Source organism: Capricornis sumatraensis, chromosome 15 (assembly GCF_032405125.1).
Source record: "Capricornis sumatraensis isolate serow.1 chromosome 15, serow.2, whole genome shotgun sequence".
NCBI lineage: Eukaryota > Metazoa > Chordata > Mammalia > Artiodactyla > Bovidae > Capricornis > Capricornis sumatraensis.
In genome coordinates, this window is record NC_091083.1 from 15,856,180 (window position 1) to 15,870,061 (window position 13,882).

General features: G+C 44.1%; 1 protein-coding gene across 1 annotated transcript in view; it reads left to right on the top strand.

Moving 5' to 3' along the window:
• The first annotated feature begins 2,967 nt into the window (after positions 1 to 2,967).
• Positions 2,968 to 13,882, top strand: part of ITIH2 (inter-alpha-trypsin inhibitor heavy chain 2) — a 31,705-nt gene continuing 20,790 nt past the window's right edge. The window contains exons 1-6 of the mRNA XM_068987856.1: positions 2,968 to 3,164; positions 5,483 to 5,557; positions 7,420 to 7,452; positions 9,761 to 9,930; positions 11,686 to 11,790; positions 12,665 to 12,827. Coding sequence (XP_068843957.1) covers positions 3,081 to 3,164; positions 5,483 to 5,557; positions 7,420 to 7,452; positions 9,761 to 9,930; positions 11,686 to 11,790; positions 12,665 to 12,827 — 630 coding nt within the window. The 5' untranslated portion in view covers positions 2,968 to 3,080. The remainder of the gene's footprint in view (positions 3,165 to 5,482; positions 5,558 to 7,419; positions 7,453 to 9,760; positions 9,931 to 11,685; positions 11,791 to 12,664; positions 12,828 to 13,882) is intronic.

Below are 13,882 nucleotides of genomic sequence, written 5' to 3' on the forward strand. Positions count from 1 at the left end.
TCTTGGCTGGATCTTCTATAGGAAGAGAGTGGAGACTCTGGAGCAGGGAGTAACTGCTTCAGAGCGGCACCTGGGTGCTGCGTTCAGCCATGGTGTGAGGGTGATGGATTCAGAAACTGTAGCCAAGACATCCTCTAGAAAACACTGCTAGCATTCCAGAAACTTAATGAATATAATGACAGTGGGAATGGAGAGGAAGTGGAATCCAGACCAACTGGTATGTTCCCAGAAATGCTTACCGCATTCACTCTTAGCTGAGACCAAGCATTTGGGGGGGTGGGGGAGCGGGGTGTATGTGTAAATTCACTACCGAAGTCATGCAGTACACGCTTAACAAAACCAAATCAGTACTATCCGGGGTCCGACCCCACGTCATCTTCACTCATTGCAAACGCTGCTCTGTCTTCAACTAATAGATTTATCTGGTTAGCTTAGACCTCTATTTTACTTAAACAAAATTAGGCGGTGTGCAAAACAAGTGATTTTCTTTGTTCTGCCAAGGTTACCTGTATTCCTTGCTGAAAATATTTTTAACTGATTTGGAATCAGTTTTCTTTGCTCTTTAAATTGTTTTTTAAATGTTTAATTGTGAAATATTACAGAGGAAAATTTAAAACATACTTGTTTAATGGAAGCAAGCCAAGTGTTCATGGCAGGATGAATGGATAAAGAAAATGTGATATACACATACAGTAGATGATTATATTCAGCCTTTTTTTATGTGGACCAATTTTTTAAATGTCTTTATTGAATTTGTTACAATATTGCTTCTGTTTGATGTTTTGTCTTTTTTTTGGATCTTAGCTCCCTGACCAGGGATCGAACCCACTTTGGAAGGCAAAGTCTTAACCACTTGGACTGCCAGGGATGTCTGATAAATAAAGAAGGAAATCCTGACATAAATGACAACATGAATACATCTTGAGGACGTTATGCTAAGTTAAATAAGCCAGTCACAAAAGGACAAATATTGGATGATTCCACTTACACGAGGTATGTAAGGTAATCGTACTCACAGAAAAAACAAGTCGAATGGTGGTTGCCAGGAGCTGGGGGGAGGCGGAATGGAGAATTATTGTTTACTGGGGACAGGGTTTTAGTTTTGCTAGATGAACAATTTCTAGAGAGAGGCACTTCACAACGATGTGCACAGTTACTAATCTTAGATTTAATTCTCCTCTTTCTTTTATTATTATTTGCTATAACGTCTGTCTTAACCCGATACCATCTTTGTAACCCCCATTTTCAAGTATTTAGAAAAAATAAGATAGATTTTAATGCAATCTCAACTTTCAGTCTGCATTTGTCCCTTGGAGATAAAATGTAAATCTTAGAGACAGCATAAAGTTGAACATTTAAAAAAAATCAGTAACCCTTCATAATCTTACAGATAAATGTAATCCATTTGCATTTATAGTACATTTGAAGCAACACTCCCAGTTATTTTGGGCATGTGCTTGGATTTCACAAATTTGTAGTTTTTTAAAGGTCATCTTGCGTTATTTGAATGTCAATTTATCTTCTTTGGCATGGTTATTTTCTCTTTCCACTTGCCTTGTTTTTGAAATAAACTTTAAGCCATGTCCCTTTAAAATAAACCAGAAGACAATCTCAGAAAAGTGATCTGTTTGTCCTGGGTTCACTGCAATCCACAAGGTGAGTGTCAGGTCCGTGGAAAGCAGCCGAGTCTGGTCGGTACCGATCTAGTAGAAACAGCCCTACATCGCAGGTCACACGGGTCATCACAGACTTCCTGTTTTCATGGGGTGCAAGTTCCCTTGTGTTAGTGAACTTTTAGAGAAATTATTTCAGCAGCAGCTCTCTGACCAGGTGCTGGATCAAACAACTTTGGACAGAAAGGCAGTAGTTCCATCCTGGTAAAGGAAACTGCCAGAAAAGACATGGGAGCTGGGCAGACTGACGTCCACAGCCTGGCTGTGTGAAAGCAGATGTCTGGAGTAGAGGCTCAAGAAAAAGTTTCATCAAATAGACTGGTCACCCAACTTGGGGACCACAGGTAAATTTTAGTCTAAATTCACACCCGGAACCCCGATCCCAGGGAGGGAACCCAGGGTGCCTCTCCTGGGACCTACTGAACTTTGATTCTCAACCTTGAATCAAGTCCCCACTTGCTGACTGTGAGATGGGGAATCAATTACCGAATCTTCTTTGCCTCCATTGTGAATGGAGATAAATGTAGTACACACCTGATATGGCTCTTTCATAGCTGAAAAGTAAAGGGCTAAAGTTAATGCAAGTAAAAGAGACCGATACCACAGAGAACTTCATGAATCCTAGTCATCAATGTTACTAGGATTCCTGACTGTGAGCAGGAAGGGATTCCAGGCTGGGCTGTCCCTGGTTCTGGGACTAGGGGGAGCTGATTTTCCACCGACCTGAGTGAGGCTGACCGGAACCAGTGGGAACAGACCCTGTTCTCTTCATCAAAGATGTTCCCGAAGCTTCCTCGCAGCAGGGCGTGCCTCCCACACTGCTTCTCACCCAGTTCTTTCAAGAAATAGGTTCTCGGTAATCAAAGGGAGAGGGAAAAAAGCACTGCTCATGAATGCTTTGCTCAGAAACTCTGGGGTTTCTTCTTCTCCTTTCCCTAAATTCCTCCTGCTTGCACTTAAACCAAAGGATTTTGTTTCCAGAAACTTTTTAACTTTAGGTTTTTCCCATCTGACTGTTTCTCGGGAAAGTTCCTCACCTGGTCTTTCAAAGAGGATGACACTGACCTTTAGATCTCTTTGATTTTAAGATGAACAGAAATCAGCAGAAAGGGAAAAAAAAAATACCACACATTCATCTGACCCTGACATACTCTCACAGCCCAGGGACTGCCTCTGGCTTAGCTGTTTGAATAACCTCTGGGCATCTGATCCACCCCTAGAGCTTAAGTTTGAACTCCAGAACAAATATTTGTCCTGTTTGGAGCAAAGTTTGAGAGCTCTCTTCTCTTTTCTTCTTTTTAAAGCCCAACTGTACTGCTCTGCTGTCCCTGTCTGATCGTGGTTCAGGGGACACTGGGCTCCTCCCCAGAGCCCCCGCCTGAGAGCTGGGCAGAGGCACCCGGCGCGATGAAGGGGCTCACGTGCTTTTTCCTCTGCTTCCTCCTTTCTGAATCGAGAGGCTTTGAAATCCCCACCAACGGACTTTCAGAAGTAAGTACTTCCAGAAGACTCCTTGCTGTAGGCCCCCTGTGGTAGTTTGGTAAATAGAGTGTCACTCAGTCGTGTCTGACTCTTTGTGACCCCATGGACCATGGCCCACCAGCCTCCTGTGTCCATGGGATTCTCCAGGCAAGAATCCTGGAGTGGGTAGCCATTTCCTTCTCCAGGGGATTTTCCCGACCCAGGGATTGAACCTGGGTCTCCTGCATTGCAGGTGAATTCTTTACCATCTGAGCCACCAGCGAAGCCTGTTACCTGTTGCTGTTCAAGGACTGTGTCCTGCGAGGGTTAGAAATTTATGATAAAGTTCATCTGAGTAGAAGTGTTCGCTGTTGAAATTACTCAAATGTGTATTTACCCTTTAAAGCATTAATGGGCTTTTCATGAGAATTGAGTTCATGAGCTGGCCCCATAGTGTAGCATTTATGGAGTACAGCTGCCCCTCCCTATCTCAGAAACTGGGGATATGAATTGATCCAATCCAAAGGATGGTTATAAGGTTTAAGTGACATTTGTAAACTACCCAGCACAGTGCAAACCTGAGCAAGAACTTGATAATTATTAGCTCTCGTAACTATTATTATAAAATACCATTGTTATCCTTTTATGTAAGAGTATAAGAAAAGTCATTTTCAAAGCACTCTGGTTGAGGGACTTCCCCCACTCACTGGAAAAGAGCCTGATGCTGGGAAAGATTGAAGGCAAAAGGAGAGAGGGGCAGCAGAGGTTGAGATGGTTGGATGGCACGACTGACTCAATGGCCATAAATCTGAGCAAACTCCAGGAGATAGTAAAAGACAGGGAAGCCTGGTGTGCTGCAGTCCATGTAGTTGCAGAGTCGGACATGACTTAGTGACTGGACAACACCAAACAGCTGATGACCCAGTGGCTGGGATTCCAAGCTCCCAACGCACGGGCCCTGGGTTCAATCCCTGGTCAGGGAACTAGATCTTGCACGCTGCAACTAAGACCCAGAACAGCCAACTGTTGTTTGTCATACCTAAGTGAACAGTGATTTCCAAGTTAAGGGCATTTAATGTTCCTGTTAAAGGGGAAGACGGATGATGCAGCAGGCAGAGTATAGGAATTATTTCCAAGGAGCTTAAGGTTTTCCCTTCAGACCCTTGATCATCCTCAGCATGATGAAAGTCTTGGACTGAAAGGCATAGAAGAGCTATTCTGATACTAGAAAAGCCACATGTATTCTGGGAATATCCTGGAAGATGCAGCAGCTTGTGATACTTACAGGGTGGATTATGTACACAAATGCCAAAGAACAAGATGGCATATGTGCAAGAAAAAAAAAATCACTGTCTGCCTAGAAATTATCATATTTTCCAACACTTTAGAAACCACCAGAGTGTGTTGGAAGCCTCACTGATGGAGCCAGGAATTGGAGGCAAGATTTCCAAAGGTGCTTGTGCTTTTTCAGTCACTTACTGGTATTCCTTTCATATCGACATTTCTAACATCTTATTAGACACTTCTGGCTACGCAACTCTTCCCCCAGGTACCTCCCTGTCATCTTCAGGCAAAGCCGAAAATGAATTCCTGGATCCACCAAGCTTGGAGATGTTAACTCCTAGTTACTCACCTCCGAGATATAACCAGCAAACAAACAGATTAAAGAAATCATTGTACCAGACAGAGAAAACAACTTTTGGTTACCAAAGGGAAAAGGGGAGAGGGATAAATTAGGGGTTGGGGATTAACAGATACACACTATGTATAAAATACACGACAAGGACCTACTGTATAGCATAAGAACTATATTCAATACATTGTAATATTCAACCTATAATTGGAGAAGGCAATGGCACCCCACTCCAGTACTCTTGCCCAGAAGATCCCATGGATGGAGGAGCCTGGTAGGCTGCAGTCCATGGGATCGCGAAGAGTCGGACACGACTGAGCGACTTCACGTTCACTTTTCACTTTCATGCATTGGAGAAGGAAATGGCAACCCTCTCCAGTGTTCTTGCCTGGAGAATCCCAGGGACGGGGGAGCCTGGTGGGCTGCCGTCTATGGGGTTGCACAGAGTCGGACATGACTGAACCAACTTAGCAGCAGCGGAAACTTATAATGGAAAAGAATCTGAAAAAGAGTAGATATATGTGTGGATATATAACTGAATCACTGTTACACACCGGAAACATTGCAAATCAGCTATTAATTTTTTAAAAAAAGACATATAAAAAATGAGATTGCACAGAAACATAGAAAACAAGAAAAAATAATATATTAAATACTTTTTGCCTGTCACCAGCTGCCTTTTTTTCACTGATGGAAATACACATCCTGATTTAAGTTTGCAGGCTATGGAGATCTTGCGGAGTCGGCTCCAGGCAAATTCCAGTTTGTGCCAGAGCATCGGAGGTATCAGGTACAGTAGACCTCAGTTCCGAAAGGGAAAATAAGTGCAAGAGATCATGAATGAAAAAATAGGAAAAGGACTGAGACGCTTTTTGCTACATTTTCTCAGGAGCTTGTTTTTCTTAGCAGCAAAGAGTCCAGTATTATTATACTCGGGAGAAACACAGTTCAGCTGAAATTAAGGGAAACCTCCACACGACTGTCCATCTCTGAATGCAGTGGTCATGTTGTTCGCTTAAACTATACGTGGCTACGTGTTTTCTTCAAAGCTTAAGATTATGGGATGGTTTTACTGTCATATATGGAAGGATTTCCTCCTAGGAGGACATTTTTTGTGGCCTCCTCGTGGGGCCACACATGCTACCCCACTGGTCATGGTCACTACTGTCTTGGGGAGCCGCTCAGAGAGCACAGGTAACCTAGCCACTCTGAAGGCCGTCTCCAGTTGTTAAGATTGCACCTTCCAGCGCAGGGAGCGTGGGCTCAATCCCTGGTCCAGGAGCTAAGACCCCACATGGCTTGTGGCCAAAAAACCAAAACATAATACAGAAGAATATTATAACAAATTCAATAAAGACTTTAAAAGTGCTCCACATCAAAAAGATTTAAGAGGAAAAAAAAAGAAACCCCATAGGTAAATCCTCATGTCAGGGTCTTCATCTAAAAGACAAAACTTAAAGAGCTGTTGAGAATTGCGTTCAAAGATCTGAAAAAGACCCATGGACATAGAAAACAAACTCATAGTTACCAAAGAGAAAAGGGGGAGAGGGATAAGTTAGGAGGTTGGGATTGACAGATACACACTACTGTATAGAAAATAGATGGCCAGGAATTCCCTGGATGTCTGCTGGTTAGCACTCTGTTCTTCCACTGCAGAGGGCACAGGTTCAATCCCTTGTTGGGGAACTAAGATCCTGGAAGCCGAGCAGCATGGCCAAAAAAGAAAATAGATAACCAGCAAAGACTTATATAGCACAGAGAAATATACTCAGTGTTTTGTAATAACCTATAAGGGAAAATAATCTGACAAAAAATAGATACGTAGAAATAACTGAATCACTTTGCTGTACATCTGAAACTAACACAACACTGTAAATCAACCTTGCTTCAATTAAAAAAACAAAGTCTAAAAGAAGGCAACCGTTGGCCTTACTATGTCATATAACACTCCTGAAAATTTCAGCTCACCCCAAAGCAGGCAAGCTAAGCTCTACTAACCCACATCTGAATTATTACTTTAAAATCCATCTGACATTAAATGCTCACCCATCACTCTAAAGCCAGCCCGCTTTCCATGCCACAGGATAGTCATTCATGTGGATAAATCTGTAGCACGGCAGTTAGAATACAGGATTTTCCATCTGCCAATTACCATGTTTAACTCAGGGGCTACGCCAAGGAGAAGACGCATGCATTTCAGCTCCCGTGTTGCTGCGTCTAATGGAAGAGACAGACACGCTTTCCCACTATCTGGGTTTGAAGGAAGGAATTTTGCTGCTATGAAAACACTCAGACAAACAGATGTTTTTATTTGAATTAATGAGGTGGTTTTTACAGGATAAAGGTGATCTGTGCTACTCAGCATGAGCTCAGTTGAATATTTTCATTTAAAAACGTTGGTTTTAACATTGTATCAGAGAATGATGGGCATGCCACCAAAAGACAGCCGAGACACTGAGACACTTATGGTAGCACCCCAGGGGGAAACTAGCATTTAAGAATATTTGATAGTTATGTCTCGGTTCCAGTGAATCAATCAGAGTTCAGTATGGAAGGAGAAAATATTTCTTGACTGAGAGAAAACAGTTTTTGCCGTCAAGGTAGTAAGCAACACGCTTCTGAAGAATGATTTTATCCAACTTCCTTTCACAGAGAAGTATTTCTGGAGAATCTGGAGAAAGGATGGTAAGTGTACCTTGATTTTGTTAAAAATTGATGTCTGAATGACTTTTCTGTTACCTATTATCGAGAAATCAATACGGCTGCCTTTTTTCTTCTGCACCAAGAGCGTTTACCTGACTTTCGAAATACCTGTTTGCCCAATTCTGTTTGGAAGTGTGTCTAAAATTCAGTATGAGAGGGTGGAGTGTGTAAGCAACCAGGAGAGATGTCCCCCGGAGCTGAAAATGTCCCTTCTCTTTACTTTGGCAAGTTTTTCCCACAGCCCAGGTTTTTGGGGTTTTTTTTTGGAATATAAACTGTATATTGATTCCAATATAATGGCTTTGATTTAAAATAGGACACCTAACAGCTTTAGTGAGTGTGGAAAAGGCACTCTTAAACATGAAATGGCCCGATTCCCTGAGCCGTTTGGTGTATTGTAAGTCCCCTACATACAAACAAGTCCCATTCCAAGAGTGAGTCTGTACGTCCAACAAAGTTAACCTAAGTACACAACCAACACAATCAGCTATATGTGGCTGTACTGTCGTAGGTTTAGAATACCTTCCATACAAAGAATACATAAAAAAAAAAACTGACACAAAAACATAAAGACCATTTTTAATCAGACAGTACAGTACCTTGAGAAGTACAGTCGTCCAGTGCGACTGCTGGCATACAGGGACTGGCATGGAGTGAACAGGACAGAGGAATTACTGATGGAGGAGGGAGGGGGGGTGGCAGACGGTGGGGCTGAAGGGCCGTCAGCAGTAAGAGACAGAGGGCAAGCTGCGGTTTCACTCCTGTCTGATGTTGATGGCGCACGCTCCAGTTCCTTGCTGGAACCAGATGCTCGTTCGCATCTTTGAAAATTTGCAGCTGCACCTCGAAGGTCCGTATGTATGTAGGGGCTTACTGTAGCTCCTCCTGTGGCAGGAAGACATCAAAAGGAAAGTTGTTTCCTTGGCTTCATGGTCTGAACGGACAGCAGCTGTGAGAAGCTCTGGGTTAAGGGGGAGGAAGGACAAACAGCTTAGCCTGGGTTTTATCTTTGCTTGAAGTGAGCTGGATGTTAACAAGTTGAAAGATTTAATCTTGGATGACGAAGTTTGGGGAAAATGACACCTAGTATGGGCTTCCCTGGTGGTGCAGAGGTTAAAGCGTCTGCCTGCAATGTAGGAGACCTGGGTTCGATCCCTGGGTCGGGAAGATCCGCTGGAGAAGGAAATGGCAACCCACTCCAGTATTCTTGTCTGGAGAATCCCATGGACAGAGGAGCTTGGTGGGCCACAGTCCATAGGTCGCAAAGAGTCGGACACAACTGAGTGACTTCACTTCATTGAAATAAGTAAAACGCTTTGAAAAACAAAGCAGAAACCAGTGGGTCCCATCACTGCCACAATCCTGGCAGTTTAGAAGCACCTCTTAAAAGATGCATGTTTTCAGTGCTTTATCTTTGAGCATATGGATACTGGAACTGCCTTAAATCAATAGAGAAGGGTTGGGAACCAGGTCCAGAGTGCTGGACCAGTCACCGCATCAAAATGCTCCTTGCAAGATGTTCTGTTCTTCACTCATACCCATCAGCATTCTCCTGCGTGCGTGCTAAGTTGCTTCAGTTGTGTCCAACTCTTTGTGACCCCATGGACTGTAGCCCATCAGGCTCCCCTGTTCACAGGATTCTCCAGGCAAGAATACTGGAGTGGGTAGCCATTCTCTTCTCCAGGAGATTTTCCCGATCCAGATTGAACCCGAGTCTCCGACATTGCAGGCAGGTTCTTTACCGTCTGAGCCACCAGGGAAGCCTAGCTCTCCTGTTCAAACTATATCTCATAGTTTGTTTTGATTGGGGAAACAACAGGAGGACTGGGAAAAGGTGAAATTGCAATAGATGAGGTTCAAGAAGGTAGGTAGCAGTGTGGGGCTTTGGGGACCACCTGTGTGTTCCACCCCACTGTACCCCAGGAAGAGCCTGGGTCCCCTTTCTACACTGCACACCCACATCCTTTCCTGCCCTCTGGCCCTGTATTCAGAGTTATTTCCTGCACTTTCATAATCCAATCTTGCTTCCCCACAACCATTTCCTCCTCATAGTCTAACTTTCAGAATCAGTGTTAATAGACTCACAGCGCTGGAGAGGCATCTCAAGATTTCTTAAAACAAGAGTGAGCTTCTGCCGGCAGGATATCCCAAGAATTTAGGAGAACGCTTAGTAAAAGCTGAGTTATATACTTAATGATGCCTTAGAATTTTTTGCACTGTTATCATCAAATATGTACTGACGTTCTGTCATTTTTCTCCGAGTACAGTTGTCTTTTCTTGCCGATTTCAGGAAGATGTTGATCAAGTGACTCTTTATAGTTATAAAGTCCAGTCTACTATTACTTCTCGAGTGGCCAACACTGTTATCCAGACCAAAGTGGTGAACCACTCTCCACAGCCTCAAAATGTTGTGTTTGACGTGCAGATTCCCAAAGGAGCCTTCATCTCCAACTTCTCCATGTGAGTAACTCCCACTCAGAACTGGAAACTGGATATGCTCTGCTCTCAGGGTCAAACCCCTCTCAGAGTGGACCTTTAGTGCCTCAACTCTTCATGGCTCTGTACCCAGCATCTTTGTTGTTGTTGTTTAATTGCTAAGTTTTATCTGACTCTCTGCTACCCTGTGGACTGTAGCCTACCAGGCTTCTTTGTCCATGGGATTTCCCAGGCAAGAATACAGGAACAGGTCTGCCATCTCCTCCTCCAGGGGATTTTCCTGAACTAAGGACTGAACTTGAGTCTCCTGCATTGGCAGGTGAATTCTTTACCACGTAAATCACCAGGGAAGCCCAGAGTGGACCCTGGTGGTCAGCAATTCCAGGAGTTCTCGCTTTCAGAGTTGTGGACCCACTGGACATTGAGTCATCTTGGGGTGGGACCCAATAATTTGCTTCTGTTCAGAGTAACAAAATTTGCAAAGGATTTGTTTTTCTTTTCTAATGAGTGAAAACATCCTTAAGCCTGTCTCTATGGCAGTAATCTCCCACTTCCTTAGGGAGAGGCCATATGTTCTATTTTGCTTCAAAAACTCTAATCAGACTGTTCTGACTAATCATTGTTCGGACAGATTAGGTGACAGCAAGCGAAGAGGAAGGTAGGTAGAGACAGAGATGACAAGAGAGGACAGAGTTCCCCCCGGGAGATGTTAGAAAGAGAAACACAAACTTGGCAGGGATCGAGCAGCACTTTTCTCCATCTTTCTTTGCTCTTTTCCACCCTTGAAGGGTGGAAGGATCTTGAAGGATCCTTAATACATGGAAGAATGATCCTATAAACCACATGTCAGCCAGATAGCTGGTTTACCAGTCACAGCCCTAGGCACATTTGTCATTCCAAAGTGACGCACAGGAGAACAACCCTTAATCCAAAGGGTGAACCTGGAAAATGAAGAAACATTTTTTGGAATTTTGCCTTGGAGTATAGTTGACCCACGATGTTGTGTTAGTTTCAGGTGTACAGCAAAGTGATCCAGTTATACAGCTGTATATGTCCATCCTTTTGGGGATCCTTTCCCCATGTAGGTTATTACAGAATATTGAGTAAAGTTCCCTGTGCTATACAGTAGCTCACTGTTACTTATTTTATACATAGTGGTGTGTGTGTGTTAATCCCAAACTCCTAATTTATCACTTCCCCTTCACATTTCCCCTTTGGTAACCATATGTTTGTTTTCAAAGTTTGTTTCTGTTTTGTAAATAAGTTCGTTTGTATCAGTTTTGGGGGGCATTCCACATCTAAGTAATATTATGTGATGTTTGTGTTTCTCTGACTAACTTCACTTAGTCTGATGATTTCTGAGTCCATCCATATTACTGCAAATGACATTATTTCATTCTTTTTTATGGCTGAGCACTATTCCAGTGTGTATCTGTACCGCATCTTTATCCAGTCCTCTGCTGGTGGACACTTAGGTTGCTTCCATGTCTTGGTTGTTGTAAATAGTGCTGCTTTGAATGCTGGGGAAGAAGCATCTTAAACACAAGTAACAACATGGGAGAGAAAGCTTCTAGTACAGGAGCCTACCTCATCTATCTTAAATCACACTACCGGATAAAGAAACTCCTTTTATGAAACCTGCCAATGTCTCTCTACTTGAAGTTTCCTTCCAGGTGCAAAATGATAAATAATTCATTAAGTCCACCCAGTTGGGTTGTTGGCTTGTTTGTTCATTGTGCTTCTATTCAGACCAACTGTGGGCCTTCTGTCATTTTTTAGGACTGTGGATGGCACAACTTTTACTAGTTCTATTAAGGAGAAAACCGTGGGCCGAGCCCTCTACGCACAGGCGAGAGCGAAAGGCAAGACGGCAGGGCTGGTGAGGTAAGGGCAGGGTCCCCATCCATTGCTGCTTGTGCTCAAGCCCATTCCCTGCACGGCAAGCCAGCCCCCAGGAAGGCAGAGAAGCTCGTCCTCTGCTAGGTTGCTTCTTTGTGGTACTTCCCTGCTCCCACACGATCCGATTGCCCACAATCTCACCTTGCTTGTTTACCATTTAAAATTTTTTTTTAATTGCTGACTGTTTCTCCTAAGGCTCAAATCACCCTCATTTGACAACTCTGCTGTTTTCTCTTTAAAACCATAAACACTTCAAGATGAGTGATCACATTGGACTTGGTGCGTACGGGAGTAAATAAGGCATTAGTGCTGGAAATACATATTCAATTTGAAATAATAGATGTCTTCTTTATGAAGGCTTTTAAAAATGTAAAGAATCCCTAGAATGAGTCTCACCAGCAGTAGGGGAAAGGTGTGCTGTCCTTCGGACCATCTAAACTGGGATTGCGTTCCGACCCTACAACTGACTCGCATGTGATCTCAAGAGGGTTACTTACCCTTTATGAACATCATTTGTCATCACTTGCTAAATGAAGGTCTTGGTGTCCATCTTTTAGAGCGGCTATAATAGCAGTGATATGTGTCAAGTTCCTGGCAGGTAATAGGGGATCAATAACCAGTAGCTCTTTGCAGCTGACACTCAGATCTATAAGAAACTCTGCAAGAAAAAGATCAGGTAGGAGAGGGGAGGGGAATTCCAGGCTAGCAGAAGGAAATCGATCTAGATGTTGCCGTTATCTCTACTGGACCTACCGTTCGTTCTCCTAAGCAATGAGCAGGTGGCTAGCCCAGGGTGCCTGGACGCCCTCTGTGTAGATTCTACATGTGATGACTTATGGGGGCGGGCTCACATCTTTAGGAGCAGAGCTCTGGATATGGAGGACTTCAAAACCGAAGTGAGCATTGCCCCTGGAGCAAAGGTGCAGTTTGAACTTCATTATCAGGAAGTGAAGTGGAGGAAGCTGGGGTCCTACGAGCACAGAGTCCACCTGAAGCCAGGACGACTGGCCAAGCACCTGGAGGTGAGCCCTCCCTCCTTGAGCTGGGTCCCCATCTGTGCTTTCTGTTCATCTTCTCTTCGTGGTGTTCCACGCCACTTGACACTGCAGGACAGGATGGTGTATGGAAATTGACTCTGGGTTTGGAGGAAGGAAGTGCCGCTTCCTAACACATCTCAAGGCTAGCTCATCTCCTTATTTGCTGTGTCAATTTCCTGTGGCTGCTGTAGCAAATGATTGCACACAGGGGGCTTATGACAACAGAGATGTCTTCTTACACAGTTCTGGGGGTGCGGACTGAAGTCAAGGTGTTGGCAGGGCTCTTGGGGAGGGTCTGTCCCTTGCTGCTTCCGTGGTCTGGAAGCAGGTGGCATTCCTTGACTTGCGGCCTCGTGGCCCGTCATTCTGACCCATGTCTCCCTGACTATGTCACCTCCTCCTCTGAGTGTCTCAAATGTCCCTCAGCTCTCGTAAGAATATTTGTCATGGATTTCAGGCCCACCGGATAGTTAGGATGATCACATCTCAAGATCCGCAAAGATCTTTACTGTATCCGCAAAGATCCTTTTTCCAAATCAGGCGGCAGTTTCAGCTTCCAAAGATTTAATGTAGACATGCCTTTGGTGGGGGGTGGGGGTGGGGGGACCATTCAACCCTCTACACTGACCTTCCAACTAATGCTGATCCTCAACTTTCTCATCTGTGAAGAGTACCATCTTAGATTCCTTGGTTCTAAGTGCAATGAACTTCTGGAAATAGGTGGCTAATCACAGGAGGTCAGCGAAGGTTGAGTTTGTTGTCTTTGCTCCACGTTCCCCCCGTTGCACCCCAACTCTCATCACCTAGAGAGCAGTGCCTGTGCAGGGCCACTTGAACTCACTTCTGCTGTAGTCTTCACCTCTTGCCTTGAGAACTGAGCTGCTCTTTTCTTGGCTCTAAACTTGTTAACATCATGTGAGTGTGTGTGTAAGAGGCAGAGGAGGGCTGGCTGGAAGAAACCCAGGGAAGAACACAATTCACCTGGTCTCTGTTTGACACAGATGATGGTGAAGCAGACAGATTGAAAACTGTCCGTAGAC